Source organism: Physella acuta, unplaced genomic scaffold (genome assembly GCF_028476545.2).
Source record: "Physella acuta isolate Inbredline_101_S28 unplaced genomic scaffold, ASM2847654v3 ptg000296l, whole genome shotgun sequence".
Taxonomy (NCBI): Eukaryota; Metazoa; Mollusca; class Gastropoda; family Physidae; genus Physella; species Physella acuta.
The window spans coordinates 290,910-313,710 of NW_026731815.1; the positions used below are offsets into that span (position 1 = coordinate 290,910).

At 42.0% G+C, this 22,801-nt stretch overlaps 1 protein-coding gene across 7 annotated transcripts in view; it reads right to left on the reverse strand.

Annotated features, from left to right (window-relative positions):
* Positions 1-22,801, reverse strand: part of LOC131939811 (septin-2) — a 105,542-nt gene that overhangs the window by 15,281 nt on the left and 67,460 nt on the right. For all 7 annotated transcript variants that reach the window (XM_059298338.1, XM_059298336.1, XM_059298333.1 and 4 more), the window contains 4 exons: positions 15,999-16,104; positions 9,415-9,501; positions 4,667-4,790; positions 372-506 (listed from right to left, as the gene is read on the reverse strand). In XM_059298338.1, the coding sequence (XP_059154321.1) occupies positions 372-506; positions 4,667-4,790; positions 9,415-9,501; positions 15,999-16,104 (452 nt within the window). The remainder of the gene's footprint in view (positions 1-371; positions 507-4,666; positions 4,791-9,414; positions 9,502-15,998; positions 16,105-22,801) is intronic.

The window sequence follows — 22,801 nt, forward strand, 5'->3', positions numbered from 1 at the left end:
TAAGCAGCCCCTCCCTCTCCCTGCCCTCACCTATAGGCAATCAAGCTGTAATTATCAATGTTGTATCATAGGTCAAGGACATGATCAAACCCTGAAACTTAATCCCTTTGACTTTTAATCCCCAGACACTTAATCCTACCCTACCCCTAATCCAGAATTACATAATGCTTTATGAAGAATTAAGAGTCTGGAGATAAAGTGCCTTGGAATTAAATGAATAGGGGTTACTTGACAAGGATTAAGTGTTAGGGATTAAGTATTTAGGGATTAATAGTCCAGGGATTAAGTGACTGGACACCCATGAAAACATTGAGTCTGTGACAGTTAAAAAAACTTGATTAAAAGACTGCGTTTATGAACGCTGTACTCACCCATGACTGGAGGGGTTGACAAAATAAAAACAACAATGAACTCTGTTGTCGATGATGTGCCTCCTGTTCAGCCCACTCTCATCGTTAAGGTATCTTTCAAATTGGTCATCAATGTACTGTATGATAGGTTTAAAACTGTGGGGGGAAAAAATAATAAACTTCAGATAAATCTTGTTAATATTAGTTTTTTTTTTTTTTAAAGCAGTTTGACATACTCTTGACACCACGGTTAATGACAGGAAAAAAATTGTTTAATTAACATTAGATCAGACACAGAAACAGCGCAACTGCTTCACCTACCCTCAGAGCTAGCAAGGGTGTTTTTTTTAAACCACTACATCAGGCAGAAGTATTTTTATGTGGATAAAGAGCTTGTCTCTGTGACCTTGTGAACTCTGATTACCATCTGTCACACAACCCACCCCCACCCCACCCCCTCCCCCACAGGTACAACATATTGTACATGCTGTGACTGACACCTGTGGTCCTACAACAAAGTGACTTCACACATGCAGACAGCTGTTTGGATGCACAGCAAACAACTTAAAAGAAATAGCATCAATAGCTGCAAGGGTAAGACAGTAGCTTATAACCTTCTCCCACAGAAGGAGGGGGGGAGAAAAGTGGAACAAAACAGTAGGTTCTAGACATGGTCTAGGTAAGCTGGGGGCACCAAAAGGTCAAACGTCTCATTGACTTTATAGCACTGAGTCAGCCAAGTTCAAGATAGAAAACAATGGGAAAGGGGGAGAGGGGGGAAGAGAGAGAGAAATAGCCTGATGGATGGACAATTAGGGGAGATAAGTGCGATTATAAGGGGAGGTAATTCACGATAGGTCATAGTCCCAGTCATAGAGATCATAGGTGAACCAATGCTCTATGTATATCTTACACCTGCTCTGTAAACGTAGGTATTCTTGGAGAGACGTAATAACTCACAGGAAAGTAAGGCTGGAGTTTCCTAATGAAATCAATTCATGGAAAGAGGAAATAGCTCATAGAAAGGCAGGGGTGGAATTTACTAATGAAATCAAGCCTAATCGTGAAAATTGGAATCACCCGTCTGCCCTGCCCCCCCCCCTACACCGTCTGCTGTTTGACCCGAGGTTAGACATAGCTAATGTCAGCTCACCCCTTGCCTTCTATTAGAGCCTTCTTTATTACTCACGCCGGGAGTCTGGGTGAGCGTGCGTGTCTGTAGAGAGCGTGTCAGTGCGTGCGTGTACGTGAGTGTGCGTATTATTTGATTCCCAACGCTCTTTTGTTATCTTATTTTAAAATACATTTCGAAGCTTATAACACATTCTATTAAAATAGAGCCCTTTTTCAAAACCCCCACTCACTACGCATGCCCGGAAGTATAAAAAAAAATACCGATAAAGGAAATGACCGACACCTATCTTCAACTACCATCGATACAAATTAGTGTACCCCTCTCCCCCCCCCCCCCCCCCATTCGCTCGCTCTTTATTAAGCTAATTAGATGATTACGTGGGATTTACCCTAAGCCCCACCGCTCTCAAGAGGAATGTTCTGTTGATTGGTTGTCATGACAACCCTCATCAGATAGCCGAGATCTATAATATGACACTAATTCATCCCAGCTTCGGGCTCGCAGGATCTCCACTACGTTAAGATGTTGTTCAATGTCCAGTTTCTAATGTTGCATGGAAGGAACACACAGTCACAATGTTCCTAGTCAGTCACTCAACCCGAAACCTCTAAAACACGTCATAGAATAATTTGTTATGACACGGGCCTTGTCATTTTGTAGACCCTCTTTGAAATTCCAAACAATACCCGAGGCTACAGAAACAGATCAACTCTACTTCACTTGCCCCAGCCCATGGCCCTTCAGGTTCAAAAGGGAGCTTTTGACAATTCAAAGACCCCTGTATCCCTAAAACAAGACTCGTGTGCACAGACAATGTCCCTATTGTCATTTGACAAATCCCCATGCCCTTCTAAATATTATTGTATCACTATAGACCCCTATATCTATCTACAGACCCCTTTATCCAAAGACCCCTTTATCTATCCATAGACCCTTTTTTTGTATCCATAGACCTCTTTATCTATTCAGAGACTCATTTATCTATCGATATACCCCTTTGTCTATCCATGGACCCCTTTATCTATCTACAGACCCCTTTATCTATCCATAGACCCCCTTTATCTATCCATAGACCCCTTTATCTATCCATAGACCCCTTTATCTATCCATAGACCCCCTTTATCTATCCATAGACCCCTTTATCTATCCACAGACCCCTTTATCTATCTACAGACCCCTTTATCTATCCATAGACCCCTTTATCTATCCATAGACCCCTTTATCTATCCATAGACCCCTTTATCTATCCATAGACCCCTTTATCTATCCATAGACCCCTTTATCTATCCACAGACCCCTTATCTATCCACAGACCCCTTATCTATCCATAGACCCCTTTATCTATCCATAGACCCCTTTATCTATCCACAGACCCCTTATCTATCCATAGACCCCCTTTATCGATCCATAGACCCCCTTTTTCTATCCATAGACCCCTTTATCTATCCATAGACCCCTTTATCTATCCACAGACCCCTTATCTATCCATAGACCCCCTTTATCGATCCATAGACCCCCTTTTTCTATCCATAGACCCCTTTATCTAGCCATAGACCCCCTTTATCTATCCATAGATCCCTTTATCCATAGACTTCATTTATTTGTCCATAGGCCCCATTATCTATCCATAAACCCCTTTATCCCTTTATCTATCCATTGCCCCTTTAATTATCAATAAATCTTTCCTTCACCACATTCAAAGCTACTGTAACCCCCGATTAAGGCTCGGTTTAAAAGCCCTAGTCCCTTGATTAAGACCTCCGCATGTTGTACATTTTTTATTTTTAAAAATTATGGTTTCACCCACGATAAAACTATTTATTCTAGCCACTGGTTTGTTATGGCAGCCCTGGTTTATTTTTTCTTCTAGCATCGCACCTCGAGCACTAACGGTCCATGATTGTGGGGGGTTAAAGGTCAAGGTTCTTAGCAATGTATTTTTAACTCGCTTCTTTAGCTGACAGCCGCAAGTTTGAAAAGGTCACTTTAAAATGAACTGGCCGTTGGCTTTGTTTTCAATTTCAAAATTTTATGTGGGGTTTAAAAAATTTCGATGCGCTGTGTTGGGATTTAAAAGAAAAGAAACCTTTTAATATTATACGTTGATTTTTAAAAACTTTTAATGCGCTGTGGTGGGATTTAAAAGACAGAAATCTTGTTGTATACTTTGAAACACCTCTGCACAGCTCACGGATAACACTTTGGCATATAAGCAACAACAGTGTGGACTCTATATGTAGAGTCGAAATTGACCAACGGCATAATAATGACCTGGACTGTAACTGACCATGATACAACTAACCTTTAATCTGATATACCTTTAAATTATCTGATGATATTAGCAAAGTTGAATAGAGCAACTCAGTCACCTACATTAAAATTGAACAGCACAATAATCGTCTTACACTACAACAAACCTCCACTGCAAATGACCAACACACCGACTGACTAGCACTAAAATTGACCAACACACCGACTAACTAGCACTAAAATTGACCAACACACCGACTGACTAGCACTAACAATGACCAACACACCGACTGACTAGCACTAAGACTGACCTACAGACAAACTGACTAGCACTAAGACTGACCAACACACCGACTGACTAGCACTAAAATTGACCAACACACCGACTGACTAGCACTAAAATTGACCAACACACCGACTGACTAGCACTAAGACTGACCAACACACCCACTGACTAGCACTAAGACTGACCAACACACCGACTGACTAGCACTAAGACTGACCAACACACCGACTGACTAGCACCAAAATTGACCAACACACCGACTGACTAGCACTAACAATGACCAACACACCGACTGACTAGCACTAAGACTGACCTACAGACAAACTGACTAGCACTAAGACTGACCAACACACCGACTGACTAGCACTAAAATTGACCAACACACCGACTGACTAGCACTAAGACTGACCAACAGACCGACTGACTAGCACTAAGACTGACCAACAGACCGACTGACTAGCACTAAGATTGACCGACTGACTAGCATGAAGACTTACCAACAACCCAACAAACCAACACAAAGACTGACGAACACACCAATGACCAACACACCAACCGACAAACACAAACTGACCAACCGACAAACACGAAGACTGACCAACACACCAACCGACCAACACAAGAACTGACCACAGACCAACTTACCAATCTATGGAGTTGAGCGAGTCCCCAAAGCCGGGTGTGTCCACCACAGTTAACCTCAGCTTGACCCCTCTCTCCTCGATCTCCACAGTAGAGGCATCGATCTTCACCGTCTGATCGATTTTCTCTGGAACAGACAGGTATTCAATGTTAGTATACGTTCTCAGGTTGAGTACCATATAGGTGCTTATCGTTAGTACCATACAGGTATTCAATGTTAGTATACGTTCTCATGTTGAGTGCCATATAGGTAATTATCGTTAGTACCATATAGGTAATTAACGTTAGTACCATACTATTACTCATGTTTAGTACCATACAAGTACTTATGTTCAGTATACGTTTTTAAGTTTTGTACCATACTAGTACTCATAGTTAGTACCATACAAGTACTCATGTTTACTATCATACAAGTACTCACGTTAGTACCATACAAAACCTCATGGTTAGTACCATGTTCAGTACTCATAAAATCCAAAAATAAATAGGTAAATGATGTTGAAAGAAAACGTTATAACTATACAATCTGTTGCCCGAACTTCTAATCGTGGCGCCTATCTTATCAAGGTAAACAGCTAGACTGTTTGTTGAAGCTGTCATTAAATAATTTCAGGAGATGGAAAGTCGATATAATTTTAAATCCATGTGCTGTTGCTTGATTTAATCAATACGGCTTTAAGTGTGATGGGCAGTTTGACTGACCATCATGGGACAGTTTGATGGGACAGCTTGATTGACCATCATGGGACAGTTTGATGGGAGTTTGACCATCATGGGACAATTTGATGGGGCAGTTAGACTGACCATCATGGGACAGTTTGACTGACCACCATGGGACAATTTGAAGAGACAGCTTAATTGACCATCATGGGACAGTTTGACTGACCATCACGGGACAGCTTGATGGGAGTTTGACTGACCATCATGGGGCGGTTTGACTGACCATCACGGGACAGTTTGACTGACCATCACGGGACAGTGTGATGCGACAGTCTGACTATCAGCCATCGACCCACTCCTATTATTCCTCCTCCCGGCAACACTCCCAACACCCCCCTCCCCCCCCGTGTCCACGGTAACTGGTACAAACAAAACTGACCAGCGTCCACTCAACACGCTATTATTGGCAGCTTAGAACAACACATTAGCTCTGCTGGCTATACGCCCTTCTCTAGTCTCCCACAGAGCTAAGCACTGACTCAATAATTGAATTTTTACTCTAGAAAATCTAAACCACCTAAGTTAAAATCTCCTTCAACTGATCTCATCAACACAGCCTGTATAAAAATCAATATCTGTCATTTATAAATCTATTTAAAAGAAAACCATCAATAAAAGATTTTTTTTTCTAACTCTTTTTTTTTATGTTTTCGTTTTTCTTTTGATTTTTTTTTTTTTAATTTGAGCAGAAGACAAACGTTTGAAAATTTTAATTAAATCAAAATTTTCTGGAGTTTAATGAAAAATAAACATCGACTACACACAACAATAGGGAAAAAAATATACATTTAAGCGCAATGTTTAGCCAAGTACCATCATCAGTTCAGAATTTTTTTTCTTAAACTGGATGTCATTTTCATCCAAGTCTAATCTGCCGTGATATGAGCAAAGAAATCAATAGCCCAACTACAAAGCTCGAGTAATCAACATTGACTGTCAATAACCTAGCCCATCACAGGGGATTCAAGACGATTTTCACGTCAATGAGACGTGACCTGGAAATTTAAGAGGCGAGGGAGGGGTGGGGGTGGTCGAAGGTCAGGATGGAAGGTAGGGGTGGGTGACCGCAGGGACCAGGGGAGGGGTGAACGTGTTGATTGTCTTGATGAAGTGCCATCGAGGGTAAAATGCTCGAGGTTATCTCAGCGTCTGGTACATTAATGGAAGGCCCGCATCTGGAGTGTGTGGACCGTGAGATGGACCGCCGGTATAAGAATTGAAGGCCCGCATCTGGAGTCTGTGGCCCGTGAGATGGACCGCCAGTATATGAAAGGAAGGCCCGCATCTGGAGTCTGTGGGCCGTAAGATGGACCGCCGGTATAAGAATTGAAGGCCCGCATCTGGAGTCTGTGGCCCGTGAGATGGACCGCCAGTATAAGAATTGAAGGCCCGCATCTGGAGTCGGTGGGCGTAGAGATGGACCGCCGGTATAAGAATTGAAGGCCCGCATCTGGAGTCTATGGGCCGAGAGATGGACCGCCAGTATATGAATGGAAGGTCTGCATCTGGAGTCGGTGGACCGTGAGATGGACCGCCAGTATATGAATGGAAGGTCTGCATCTGGAGTCGGTGGACCATGAGATGGACCGCCAGTATATGAATGGAAGGTCTGCATCTGGAGTCGGTGGGCCGAGAGATGGACCGCCAGTATATGAATGGAAGGTCTGCATCTGGAGTCGGTGGGCCGAGAGATGGACCGCCAGTATATGAAAGGAAGGCCGTCATCTGGAGTCGGTGGGCCGAGAGATGGACCGCCAGTATATGAATGGAAGGTCTGCATCTGGAGTCGGTGGACCGTGAGATGGACCGCCAGTATAAGAATGGAAGGTCTGCATCTGGAGTCGGTGGACCGTGAGATGGACCGCCAGTATAAGAATGGAAGGTCTGCATCTGGAGTCGGTGGACCGTGAGATGGACCGCCAGTATAAGAATGGAAGGTCTGCATCTGGAGTCGGTGGACCATGAGATGGACCGCCAGTATAAGAATGGAAGGTCTGCATCTGGAGTCGGTGGACCGTGAGATGGACCGCCAGTATAAGAATGGAAGGTCTGCATCTGGAGTCGGTGGACCGTGAGATGGACCGCCAGTATAAGAATTGAAGGCCCGCATCTGGAGTCTGTGGCCCGTGAGATGGACCGCCAGTATATGAAAGGAAGGCCGTCATCTGGAGTCGGTGGGCCGAGAGATGGACCGCCAGTATAAGAATGGAAGGTCTGCATCTGGAGTCGGTGGACCGTGAGATGGACCGCCAGTATAAGAATGGAAGGTCTGCATCTGGAGTCGGTGGACCGTGAGATGGACCGCCAGTATAAGAATGGAAGGTCTGCATCTGGAGTCGGTGGACCGTGAGATGGACCGCCAGTATAAGAATGGAAGGTCTGCGTCTGGAGTCGGTGGACCGTGAGATGGACCGCCAGTATAAGAATGGAAGGTCTGCATCTGGAGTCGGTGGACCGTGAGATGGACCGCCAGTATAAGAATGGAAGGTCTGCATCTGGAGTCGGTGGACCGTGAGATGGACCGCCAGTATAAGAATGGAAGGTCTGCATCTGGAGTCGGTGGACCGTGAGATGGACCGCCAGTATAAGAATGGAAGGTCTGCATCTGGAGTCGGTGGACCGTGAGATGGACCGCCAGTATAAGAATGGAAGGTCTGCATCTGGAGTCGGTGGACCGTGAGATGGACCGCCAGTATAAGAATGGAAGGTCTGCATCTGGAGTCGGTGGACCGTGAGATGGACCGCCAGTATAAGAATGGAAGGTCTGCATCTGGAGTCGGTGGACCGTGAGATGGACCGCCAGTATATGAAAGGAAGGCCGTCATCTGGAGTCGGTGGGCCGAGAGATGGACCGCCAGTATATGAATGGAAGGTCTGCATCTGGAGTCGGTGGACCGTGAGATGGACCGCCAGTATAAGAATGGAAGGTCTGCATCTGGAGTCGGTGGACCGTGAGATGGACCGCCAGTATAAGAATGGAAGGTCTGCATCTGGAGTCTGTGGACCGTAAGATGGACCGCCAGTATAAGAATTGAAGGCCCGCATCTGGAATCTGCGGACCGAGAGATGGACCGCCAGTATAAGAATTGAAGGCCCGCATCTGGAATCTGCGGACCGAGAGATGGAACGTCCACTTCTCGAATCTGTGGGCCGACATAAGAAACGCCGGTTGTGTTTGTAATCACGGCGAAAACTGGTGATCCATCATTAGGGGTCATCCATTTATGACGTCCACAATTTTTTTAGATTTTGGCGTCCACTTATTTCCCTTTTATAAAAGTCCATACGCGTCCACAAAAGTCAATTTTTTGTCCCCCCCCCCCCCCCCCCCCGTGTGGATGACCCCCTTAGATTTGGGTAGAATGGAGATGGTTTAGAAGATCAATAGCAGAGAGTAATGTTGCTAATTATTGAAAATATAGCTGCTTGTTCGAATGCTAAATCTTGAGAATATAGCAGCGTGTTAGAATGCTAAATATTGATAGCACCATAGAGGTAGATCGAGAGAGTAAGGGAATGGGTCTTCAGTCTTGAATGAATACTGGGCCAGAATCTAGTCCAAAACTCTTGCCAGAAACAGGTATGCACGTAAGGGTGCAGGTATGCAGGTAATGATGCACGTAATGGTGTAGGTATGCACCTAACGACGGTTAACAAACAGGTAGGAGAGGCTTTAGGAACAGGAATGTACACACCAGCAGGGATAATATTTACCTTGAATCTTTAATTACAATAATCACATTGAAACCATTTAATTTTTAACTTGTGGACAGATTTTTGTGTATATACAGCAACTGAAAAGAGCCACAGTACTTAAATCTAGCGACGTCACAGACTCATTGTAAACATAAGTGTAGGGGGCGTTTCAGGTCGTGTATAATGTGAGTTTTGAAACTTTGATAACGAGGTACTAAATGGGGAGGTGTTAATTGGTGTGAGGTAGCATTCACTCTCCCCCCTCCCACACACACACAACTCTGCACCCCACCCCACCCAAAATCATGCGTGTGCGTGTGCTCCCGTGAACTCACCTGAGGCTGAAGGGATGTGCCTCTCTGGGTAGAGATCTGTCAGGAACAAACTGTTGACCAGGGTAGATTTACCCAGGCCTGACTCACCTGGGGAGAGACAGAGGATTGTAGTAGAAGGATTGTGATCAGGGGAATGTTGTATGGGGATTGTGGTCAGGGATTATGGGCAGGTGATTGTAATCAGGTCATCGGATTGTAGTCGGGAAATTATGGTCAATGGATTGTATGTAACCAGGCGATTGTGGTTAGGGGATTGTCGCCAGGGGATTGTAGTCAGGTGCTAGTAGTCAGGGGATTGTGGTCAGGGGATTGTGGTCAGGGGATTGTGGTCAGGGGATTGTGGTCAGGGGATTGTGGTCAGGGTGTGACCTACTTAGGTCGAGTCAGGTTCTATTTTTATTTTGACATTGTATAATACCTTATATGGAGTGATTGTGCAACATAGAAATTTTCCATTAAGATCTGATTGAATGATTCTGGTCAGATGACTATCCCAACCAATGGCTACATGAGTTGAGGATAATCTCCCCTGTGGCGGAAGTCTTTAATTGGACCGCACACTCGCCACACGTGGCAGTTTTACCTTGATCAGGCAGCCGTCCATATTGTCCGGCAATAGATTCTGACCATTTGAACGTGAGAGAACTTAAGTCCTGTGTGTGCTACGCTTTCTTAAGTTGATTTAGTCTTCTAGTATAATATTACTTGTCGCCAAGTAATTCTTGAAGCTATAGCAGTGTTGTGTGGCCTGTGGCTAGTTTTACAGTGGTGAAATCTGTGATAGTGTTTTTTCTTACATTTTGTAAGTTGGGTTTTGATATTCTATACATTAAATATTTTATCTAGTTTCACCTTGTGTTCTGCCACAACTGTGTTCGCTGATTAAAGGTTGTATGTAGATTGGATGAGTGTTAATTACAATAGTATCACTAGTTTCCCCTAGACATCGAATTCGAGCCCTAGTGTGCCGTTGTGTTAGTATTCATCCATTTAAGCCGTACGGCATTTGCATATAACCCGGAAAAAAGAATCCGGGGACGTTCACCTTCTATTTGGCTGATAGATAGGGGACGTTACAAAGTGGGGGCTCGCCGAGATTTAATCTGTCGTTCCAGTTGTTGGTTATATCAGTAAGCACTAAGTTTAGTTTGATTTAGTTGTGTTTATATCCAGTGAAGCCGTGTTATTGAAACGCGCGCAAGGCTAGGATTATCTAGGTCAATAGCCAGACGTGTCGTCCTAGATTGAAGAGGTCAAGTACACGGCCCAACGCACCGTGTTAAGTTAGTGAACCTAGGCTTGTTGTGATTTGAAAGTTAGTGTTATGGAATCTTTTTTGGCTAATCCCACGGTTGAAGATGTAGAAAAGTTGAGTAGAAAAGTTTTGGTTAGTGTTGTTAAGGAATTGAAATTGGATTATTCTGTTACGCAGAAATCAGAGGTGTTGAGAGATAAAATTGTTGTTCATTTCATTAATGAAGGTGTATTTGATGAAAGTTTGTTGGCGGATGTGTTACTTCGCGAGGAGAAACCTCTAGAAGAGAGGGAGCTTTTGTTAAAAGAAAAGGAGTTTGAAACTAAAAGTGCTTTAGAGAAGGAGAAAGTTGCTTTAGAGAAACAGGAGTTAGAGGCTAAAATTGCTTTAGATAAGAGGAGGTTGGAATTAGAGTTTGGTCAAGTTAGTGATGTCACTTCTCTGGTAGATCCAAAAAAGTTGTCGGTAGGGCAAGTGATTGCCAAATTTGGGAAATTAGTTCCTAAATTTGATGAAACAGATTTGGTCGTTTTCTTTAACTCATTTGAGAGTTTAGCGAAGACATGTGAATGGCCCGAAACTTCCATTACTGCTTTATTGAGCTCGGTCCTTACTGGGAAAGCTGCAAAAACATACCAGGCACTCTCTCACGACGTTCAAAATAACTATAGTTTGGTCAAGACTGCCATTTTGAAGGCCTACGCACTGACGCCCGAGGCCTATCGGACAAAATTCCGAACACTCCGCAAGTTACCCACTCAATCATATGTGGAATTTCTCTTTGAAAAGGAGAAAATATTCTCAAGGTGGCTACACTCTGAAGAAGTTTCTGAGTTTGAGAAACTCAGGTCACTTATCCTAAGGGAAGAATTCCTATCGTCCCTGCCTGAAGAGATACGACTACACATACTGGATAACAAGATAATTGACGTCCAGAAGGCTGCTGAGTCGGCTGACACATATATGTTGGTGCATAAGAAACCACCAGTGTCAGGAAACCGCCTCAACCCCGTGCTTCCCCTTTTTGGCAGCAATCCTCCTGTTGGCCAATACGTGAAGGCATCACAGTCCAGAGAGAAACCAAGATCAACTCTCAATCGTCGAGCAGTTTGCCAGTTCTGCAAAAGACCTGGTCATCATGTCAAGGACTGTTACAAACGTCTTCAATTTAACAGAGAGGTGGTGCGTACTTCTGCGCACTATGCTCTACCCCCTCAAGCTGCCGGTTCAAATATGAACTCTAGAATTCCAAAGGACTCTAACCCTAAGTGTCCGCAAGAAGGTAGTCAAATCTCCACACATTATGTGCAGTCACATTTTGACTGTTCTCGCCACCATCCAGTTTCTTCCGAGTCTACCGATCTCGAGGGATCGAGAAAAGTTGACTTTTCATCTTTTATTGCCGAAGCCATCATTAGCAAACCAGGTGATCCGTTGTCTCAGCGGAATATCACCGTCCTAAGAGACACAGGAGCGTCACAATCACTCCTTTTGAAAAGTTCAATGGACATTACACCAGAGACGAACACCGAAAGGATTTCCATTATCCAGGGAGTGGGGACAAAATCAACTGTCGTCCCTTTACACAAGTTTGCTCTGAAACATCATCTCGTCGAAGGTGAGGTCATTTTAGGTGTGATAGATAGTATTCCTGTCCCAGGAGTACACCTACTTCTAGGGAATGACCTTGCGGGAAGCAAAGTATACCCCTGTACGGTTTCAGACCCTTGGTCAACAGTTCCAGATAATGATTATGAACTGTATCCTGCATGTGCGGTGACAAGAAGCCAGACCAAACAATTGGCTGACATAACGTCTGAACCACACCCGCCATCATCGTCAAGAAATTCGACTCCCAAATTGGAGTCTATGCTTCCAGAAAACACAAGCCTGGGCTTACCCCTGAGAATATCTCAGGAAGACATCATTAAAGCTCAACAAGTCGACGAGGAACTCAAAGCAACGGTCGAAAAATCTCTATCATCTGACGATGGAGAATATTTCTCCGAGAACGGCCTCTTCTTTCGTCGCGCTATACCAGTGGATGCCTCACCAGCCGAACCATGGTTGGGTAAAAACCAGCTGTGGGTCCCTCCACCTTATCGGCATGAAATACTTAAGCTGGCACATGACCATCCAATGTCAGCGCACCCAGGAGTCTCTAAAACGACGGCGAAGATCAAAGAACTGTTCTTTTGGCCCAAAATGAGAAATGATGTGTCGCGTTACTGTAAAAGTTGCACGAACTGTCAGTTGGCCGGAAAGCCAAACCAGACAATTCCTAAGGCCCCTTTGAGTCCGATTCCTGTATTAGAAGAACCCTTTTCTAAAATCGTCATGGACTGTGTAGGTCCCTTGCCTAAAACCAAGGCGGGCAACGAGTACCTACTTACCTTTATGTGTTCAAGTACCCGTTTTCCCGAGGCGATTCCCTTACGGAACATTAAGGCAAAGACTGTAGTCAGAGCCATGACCCGGTTCTTCACTACCTTTGGATTACCTAGAATCGTGCAAACAGATCAAGGCAGCAACTTCACCAGTCACCATTTTCAGGAAGCACTAGCCAAGCTAGGCGTTACCCACATCACCAGCTCAGCCTACCACCCTCAGTCTCAAGGCGTACTTGAGAGGTTCCACCAAACCCTCAAAACCATGCTAAGAACGTTCGCTAACAGTAACACCCAATGGGATGAGACTGTTCCTTGGATTATTTTCGCCGCGAGGGACTGTGTCCAGGACTCTTTAGGTTACTCTCCTTTTCAACTTGTGTTTGGACATTCTGTCCGTGGTCCCCTGAAGCTGATACACGAACGGTGGACAGGTACCAGCGATCATCTTGTGGAAAACTTTGACGATTTTCACGTTCGACTGAAAGCTGTGTGCGAGATGGCTCACAAGAACTTAAGGAAGGCCCAAGTGAGAATGAAAGGACTGTATGATAAGAGTTCTTGTAAACGAACATTCAATCCAGGCGAGAAAGTTCTTGTGTTAGTGCCTAATCTGAACAATGCGTTATCCTTGAGATAGTGTGGACCCTTTACTGTGCATTCAAAATTAAGTGATTTGAACTATGTGGTCAATACGCCCGACAGAAGAAAGAAACAGACAGTGTATCATGTTAACTCACTGAAAAAGTATTATGATAATTGTAACAATTTTCATTCCACAGCTAAGATTACCTTACCTGTATGTTCAAATGTTTCTGATGATGTGATACGTGATAAATTGAAACCCCCAAAATTGGTAAATTCTTCCTTTTTAGATAATTTGAATGTCCGCCTTATGCATTTGTCCACAGAGGAAAGCCATAAATTGTCTGAAGTTAATTCTACTGTAAACCTTTACAGAAATCACCTTTTATGCAAGTTCTGTAAAGCTTCAATTACCTATTTGGGTTATCAAGTGGGAACGAACCAAGTTCGGCCCATTGAAGCTAAAGTAGATGCTATTGTAAGGTTACCTCCTCCCAAAAATTGTAAAGAAATCAAAAAGTTCCTTGGGATGGCTGGTTACTATAGGCGGTTCTGTCAAAACTTTTCAGCTATTGCTGAACCTCTTACTGCATTATTGAAAAAGGGTGTTGAGTTTGAATGGTCAAATAAATGTCAAGAAGCTTTTTTAACCATTAAGTCATTTTTATCTAATGCTCCTGTTATGGCTGCGCCAGATTTCAGCAAGCCCTTTAAACTTGCCATTGATGCTAGCAACTTAGCCATTGGCTCAGTCCTATTTCAAGAAGACAACATGGGAATTGACCATCCCATTGCCTTTTTTTCCAGGAAGTTAAATGAGAACCAAAAGAATTACTCTACTATTGAAAAAGAGGCTTTAGCTTTGGTTTTGTCATTACAACATTTTGAAGTCTATGTCTCTTCTTCAACCAATCCAGTCAGAGTGTTTTCTGACCATGATCCCCTGAAATTTACCTCTAAGTTAGGACAGACAAATCAAAGAATATTGAGATGGTGCTTATATTTCCAAAATTTTAATCTGGAAATTTCACACATTAAGGGTAGTGATAATGTTGTGGCTGATTGTTTGTCAAGGATGTAAAATCTTATTGCACACATTGATCATGTGACATGTTTTGTGGTTCATTAAGACCATACACAAGTGTTGTGTTTTAACATGGGAATGAGTGGTATGATTTTTGATTTTTTCAAAATTCCAATCCTGTTGAATATTTTGTTTATTTTCAGGTGAACCTTAATTAAAGGTGGTGTTTGATTATATGTAATCTTTTATAATAATATGTCTCACATGACTCAGTTGATATTGTAGCTAGTCATTGAAATAAAGGTCTTACCCTAGCGGGTTTACCACTTTTAATATCCTCATGGAAATGTTGTAATACCCTTTTCTGAGGGATTTTGATGTATAATTACTTTTTGAAGGGTTACTTCCCTTTCACCAATTGTAAAAGTTTGAGTTACTTCCCTTTTATGTTCAGGGATATTTTCATCTGGTTTTATGATTTTGATTGCCTACATTTGTAAAACATTTTTTTTATTTCATTGCCAGATCGGTTCCTTATGTATGTTTTTGTGGAACCTATCTGTCACTTCCAAAAAGGGAGGGGATGTGACCTACTTAGGTCGAGTCAGGTTCTATTTTTATTTTGACATTGTATAATACCTTATATGGAGTGATTGTGCAACATAGAAATTTTCCATTAAGATCTGATTGAATGATTCTGGTCAGATGACTATCCCAACCAATGGCTACATGAGTTGAGGATAATCTCCCCTGTGGCAGAAGTCTTTAATTGGACCGCACACTCGCCACACGTGGCAGTTTTACCTTGATCAGGCAGCCGTCCATATTGTCCGGCAATAGATTCTGACCATTTGAACGTGAGAGAACTTAAGTCCTGTGTGTGCTACGCTTTCTTAAGTTGATTTAGTCTTCTAGTATAATATTACTTGTCGCCAAGTAATTCTTGAAGCTATAGCAGTGTTGTGTGGCCTGTGGCTAGTTTTACAGTGGTGAAATCTGTGATAGTGTTTTTTCTTACATTTTGTAAGTTGGGTTTTGATATTCTATACATTAAATATTTTATCTAGTTTCACCTTGTGTTCTGCCACAACTGTGTTCGCTGATTAAAGGTTGTATGTAGATTGGATGAGTGTTAATTACAATAGTATCACTAGTTTCCCCTAGACATCGAATTCGAGCCCTAGTGTGCCGTTGTGTTAGTATTCATCCATTTAAGCCGTACGGCATTTGCATATAACCCCGAAAAAAGAATCCGGGGACGTTCACCTTCTATTTGGCTGATAGATAGGGGACGTTACAAGGGGATTGTGAGACCTGAGCCAACACCACTTACCGACAACCATGAGGGTGAACTCAAAGCCCTTTTTCACAGACTTCCTGTGCACCTGATTGGGCAGATTGGCGAACCCGACATAGCCCGATTGTTCTGGGTTGACAAACTGGAACAAAACAAAAAACACAAATTAGAAGGCTGTGTGTTCATGGGAGGAAAACAGTTCAAGGGGAGTTAATGCTGAGTTCGGGTAAATGGGAGAGAATAAAAGAAAGGTGGGGAAGAGAAATCAGATAACTCTGGTAATAAAATTGTTGAATCGTGAGTGTCCACGGTAGATTTATTCCAATTTTGTTGAATGGCATTGAAAACAAAACAGAAAAGTGAAACTACGATAATGACTTCTCATGCTTTAAAATTATTCGGCTTTTGAAGTGGTGGAAAAAAATGGAGTGGAAGAGTGTTATTTCAGAACTTAGTAATAGGTAAATACACAATAAGCCAATACATATAAATAAAATACAAAACTAGACATTTCTTCTATTTATTTGATAGTTTTCATACTAGTTTAAATAGAACAATAAGGGTAGGGCGAGCTATCACTGCCAACCCAAAGGTCAGGAGTTCGGACCCCCAGTAGATGCGGTTCGTTTATATGGCTTTGGTTCCCCCACATAAATAACACGTGTATGGCTTTTGTCAAAATACGCTATGGGAATCAAATACAGATCTGGATTGCTTAATGTAAACAGCAAATAGGTCATCTACGGAGGAAACTAGAAAAAAAAAACAAAAAACGCACGGTTTTCATGTGACTCAACAACGTTTTAAGAAATACCCCCCCCCCCCCCCCCATCCCCCAACAACACATATTAACCGTGTCTCACGTTACAACCGTCACGGTTCACACTATCCAGGCACGTGAGAACGTGAGCAGCACACACGTCTGCGCCGCCATCCACCCGGCACCTGCACTCTGTCACCGGTGCTACCGTCAGGTCACGGGATTTCAACGTTTTTTTTACGAGAGTAAAAACGAGTCCGTTTCCCTGGCATTACACCGAGTCTGTTTATGTAGACAACTTAAGGAAATCGTGTACAGTCAAGTACTCGAACAAAGAAACTTCTGTGTGCGTAAGATTTTATCGCTGCAACTTTCGATGCAGAAGTGTGCGACACCACGCCTTAGGACACGGGTTCCCAACCTGGGGCTTTCTGGGGGGTCGCCAACTGGTATACTAAACCTTAGTAATTTGAAACAAAACATAAATATTTAGAAGAATTTTTGAAATTCGGCTTTACTAACATCACTGGAAAGGGAATAAAGAAGAAGCAAAGCGCACTGTACACAGTTGTTCTCAGTCACCAGTTTATGAAATCTTCAAAACTAAAACGTCATTTGAGACGAGTCATTCGAAACACACCAAAAAAGATTTGGAGTTCTTTCGTCGGTACGAAGCTAGTTGCAAACGTCAGAGACTTGATCGAACAGGAAGTTTTCACCAAGGAAACACAGCATTAGTGCAAGCATCACATGAAGTCGCGACAGAAAATGCCAAGCGAAAACAAACACAATATGAGAAAATCGCATCAAACGCTGCATGTTGAAGATGGTGAAGTTAATTCTTACATGTCCGTAGATGTTTAATAACACATTTTTATTGAAATTAAGCTTTCACCATTGTTTGCTTTTCAAGTTGATAAATCAACAGTCGTGAGTTCGTGTTCGCAGTTGCTGGTCTTTGTTTATATTCATTCAGATGATAGCAAAGAAGAGTTGCTCTTTTGTGAAGATAGCATGGAGAAAATAAATAGTTTTTTTTTTTAAATTGGATGATTAAAATGGGTTAAATCGGCTGTGAGGGTTTGTGCGGATGATGCACCATCTATGTTTAGGTCAAAATCGGGCTATCAGAAAGCAGAAAAGATTTCGCTCCCTAACCACTACCATCACCAATCGCCATCAAGACTCCATTGCTGGTATAAGTGGTAAATTATATAAAATCTGGAGCCTTCAAAGAACTACAGTGCGCTGGCTGTCAAACGAATTGTTGTGAATCGTGTTTTTGAATTGAAATCTGAAATCAAATTGTTCTTGGAAATGCAAAGGAAACAAGACCTTTTGGTATACTTAAAACGACATAGAGTGGCTGGAGAGAGTATCATACCTAGCAGATGTGTTCGAACATCAACATAAGCATAACCTGAAGCTTCAGGGAAAATGAACGAATATTATCACTTTCCATGATTATCTGGGGAAATTTTATCAAAGCTGCAAAATCGGCAAAGAAAATAAATCTTGGAAATATTGTAAATTTGAGAAACTCTGCAGTGTGTATGAATCTAATTGTGAGATAATTAAAATTTTGAAAGAAGAAATTTCTGGGCATCTTGAATCTATTGAAAACAAACTGCAGCGCTATTTCTCTGAGCTGAAAAAAAAGAATCTGCATTGACGCATTACCCATTCTCTTCTTCCCTCGATGTTGCCAGCATTCACGATGAATTACAAGATGAATTCTTTGATTTGTAGAATGATTCCGCGTAAGATAAACAAGTTAATTAAAAAGTCTAGTGACATTTAAGCGCAATTTCCTTATGTTATCTAAAAATAGCTCTGTCGTAGCGTAAATCAAGAGCAGGGTTAGTAAAACCATTGGTTAGTTATTAAAACGTTTTTTATTAAAAAAAATTCAGTATTTTACATGTTTTATTTACAATAGAGTTACATGACTAAAAACCATTGCGCGCCTAGCTACTGAACGTGATGTCGCAGCCATTGAACGTGATGGCGCAGCTATTGAACGTGATGACGCGTGTGGTGTGGTTGGAAAAAAATGCCTACTAATTCGGTCCAAATTTTAATTAATTAAAAAAAAAATTGTGACCGAACGAAAGGATATTTTTGAAAACTTTCTTAGGCAATATTGTTCTAAATTATGGCAGGAATCGATTGGTACATGTTTCAAGTCGCTAAGTGGTCTGGTTGCCGAGATATGGGCAAAAAACTGCATTTTTTCGAGGTTTTTTGGCTTTTCCGGGAAATCCATGAAAGAAACCCGGAATTTGTATGGCCTATGCTCATCCTCGTAACTTGCTTAACATAATTGCTTTTGGAACTAGTCATCGATATTGCCTCGTTGAGGAGGAGATACGACTTAAAGCTGCGGACACACATTCATCCATTCATCCATCCATCCAGAAATGACGGGTTAATAAACGCAATTCTCCAGAATGGAAATTGCGCTAAAAACTGCACACTCAATTTTGGTGTAGTATTCACCATTCATACCCAAACGTAAAATTGATTGACTTTTCGAGAATAGATTTTCAACACTATTTTTCGATTAAAAACAAAATCAAGATAATGATAATGACATAGGTTGGCGTTAACAAAAAAAAAATACTTTAAAAAAAAATTAACCGCGAATGTTTAGTGAATAGTATGCAATTTTACTCAAGGTATTAAAACAGTTATCAAGAGTAGTTTATATTGAAAGTCTACTAGAAAATGTTATTTTAGTGCTTATTAATTTCCATACTAATTTCGGCTTTTTAATTCTATGGGGGTCGCGGGTCACTTAATTTTTATAAAAGGGGGTCGCCACCCGAAAAAGGTTGGGAACCACTGCCTTAGGAGTTCTCAAACGCAGGGGCAAGAAATCTAATCAGACAAAATATCTGTTTTCGAGATAAACATTTTTACAGTTATACAAGGTTTAAAAAAACAATGATGTGTGGTTATAAAATATACCGACTAGATCTAGGTTGGTCTAAGCCTCTGGGAAGGAAATGTTCCAATTTGAAGGCTCATCCAATTTTACGCTAACCATCGGTCAAGTGGAAGAAATGAGAGAAATAATATGAGCTGCGAGACTTACAAACGTGGATTTCTAAAGACTCAAAAATTAAATTCTACAAACAGAAATGTTTATTGTAATGTCGACGGAATATGTTATTTTAAATAAGGATTGTACAAAATGCAGTTGTGTAATAAGCAGAAAAAAAAATATATATAAAACTAAAAAAGGTCCTGCGAATTTTGGATAAGGGTGGACATTCATTGTGTTTATCCTTAAAGATAAGATAAAAGTAGCGGTAGTACGGCCCCACTGTGGTACTAACTAAGCCCGTTGTAACAAGATATGAAGTTTGTATGTGTAAGTAAAACTAGAATATTCCGTCTAGTCTAGCCTTGAGATTTACAACAGTGCTTTAGGTTAAGCAATACAGTGCCACCAACGTTAACACAAATAGAAGATAGATCCAACCAAGAGTCCTGATCTACTTGTGTTTAAAAACGTACACATGTTTGTTATGTCCCTTGTCTCGTTGTTATGACGTGTCTGGTATTGTGGGGGGGGGGGGGGGTTCAAACATAATAAAAAATATAACGAACATCTGAACAGGAAATAATTAAGGGCCGTGTTTTTACTTGCGGTGATATAAAAAAATTGTTTGAAAGACAAGACACGCCATGACATCACAATTTTCACAAAACAGAAACAAAAAAATAAAAACATTATGCTGAACACCATATGACAATAATTAACAAAACGAGAAGGCCATTTTTAAATATATATATCAAAAACCTAAAAATTAAATATAAATTGTAATGTATTCTCAATTTTGCATCCAGCTCTAAGCCCACACACCTTACTAGTGTAGTAAAGTCAAGACCGCCACCTGTGGTGCCAACTACAGCACTATCAATTTCATGTCTCTACTTCATCTGCCCCGTGCCCCGTCAGGGCTAAACAAGAACTTTACAAACATTTTAAAGGTGATTTTTCATGTGTACGTCTTTTTTAAAACTTATCTCAAAATCACAGACTGTACCATTTCAATATGACCACTGTGTATTGAGCCGTGGTTCCATAGGTACAAATGTATGTCGTCACATCCATAAAGCCGGCACTAATGAGGACATTAATTATGTTGTACACACCAGCACCAGGCAGGCACTTGAGGAGCGGCCGTCAAATGACGCCGGCAACTTGTTCCAGCTCATGCACGGCCAGAGTGAGTACAGCTCCCACTTGACGCGCGTGCGTGTGTGTGTGCGTCTGTGTTCTGGGACAAGCGGTGTGCTGGAGTGTTTTTTCTACACGGGCGGCGAGTGTGGGTCGCTTTGGGCAGAGACAGTTTTCTATTTGGTGGGTGCTGGGGAGGGGGGGGGTGAAGAGGGGAGAGTCGTAACGAGGAACTGGCATGAATAAATAATATCATAGCTTTTATCATTACAATTACAGTTTTCGAAAAAAGAAAAACTAAATGTATTGAATCGAGGTTTTTGTTCATTTCTTTCCGGTGAGGACAATGCCTGTTATGGAACGAACTGGAGCGTTCAACTAATTTTGCGTTCAACTTGACAACAACGAAGGATATCTTCGGGCTATATAAGCCATCAGACAATCTAGTTTGACAATCTACAACCAAGCCATCATTAGAAATCATTCTGACCCCAACTATCTATAAAGTAGCATCAAGGCTGCAAAGTCTCATGGATACAAAAAAACCTAGAAAGAAATCCAGCCACACTATCTTATATAGTATCGACCTTTAGAATTTCTATGAGAAAAGTGTGTTTCAGTAAAAATATAAAGAGAAATAATAGGACGTAACTATCTTTATTCTATAAAGTTTGACTACATATGTGTTAATCTCCAAGCATTGACAGGAAATGTGCGTTGTTAGGGTATCGAAACACAGGAACCATGTCAAGAACAATCCCACCATTCCTGAAATACACCCCATCAACAGCCTGACCCAGAACATCTCCCCAGGCTACCTGTACTCGGTGCTAGAGCTCATCTGCGTCAGGTGTAATTTAGAATCACCTGCTAATTACAGGCTGGGGGACGTGTGTTTATAGTTCCAAGTTGGGGGGAGGGGGAGATTACTCTCTGGGTAAATTGTTTCATATGTTACAGGTTAACTTGGCTCAGGAATCTAACATCGTCTTGTTTTCACGTGCACACACACTCAACTTTTTACATCGTTTACAAGATGTTTTTTTTTTTGTTGTTGTGTAAAGCAGCTAGGTGGATCCTAACTTAGATTTATTGGACGTTCTTTCACAACATGGGGTGTGGGGTTAGGAGTAGGTGGGGGTATGACAGGAGTGGGGTGGTAGAGGAAAACGTATGGGACAAGGGGCTTGTGCGCTGGGGTAGGTATTCCGGTAGATTTGGGGGTAGGTGTTTGGGATAGGAATCAGGATCTCCGTTGGGGAAAGGGAAGGGGCTGGATAGAGAGTAGGAAAATCGACCAAAGAAGACAAGTATGGAAACGAAGATTGGATCGTTGCCCAATGAACAAAAACATAGGTTTTAATTTAAGAATTAAACTCGGAAAACGGAATATAAAAACTGGAGACGTGAGACTAAGCTGAAGGGAGCGAAAAATCCAATTCGTTTAAAGTAAGTCCATGACCCAGCATACACTCGCGAGCCATAGAGAAGTACAGGAATAAGGTAGACAGCACATCGTGGGCGCGGGGTCAAAGGTTAGACGAATTCTTATAAAACGTTATGCTATAACCAGTACTCCACGGTAGGGCATATCGAAGATGCTTATTTCTGGTGTCGTTGCTTTAACCCTAGGGACCTGACCTAAACACAGGCTCTAATCCTAATCGTAGCCCCTAACCCCGACCTAAATCCTGCAAGCTATATAGACCAGGGGTCGGCAACCTGCGGCTCGCGAGCCGCATGCGGCTCTTTTGATATCAAGATGCGGCTCTCCAGCTCCTTGCACAAATACTAATAATCTTAATAAAAAAAATAAAAAATTTAAAATAAAAAAAATGTTTGTGGCTCTTTAAAACCAGGGAAATTTTGAAAATTTTAACTTTTGGCTCT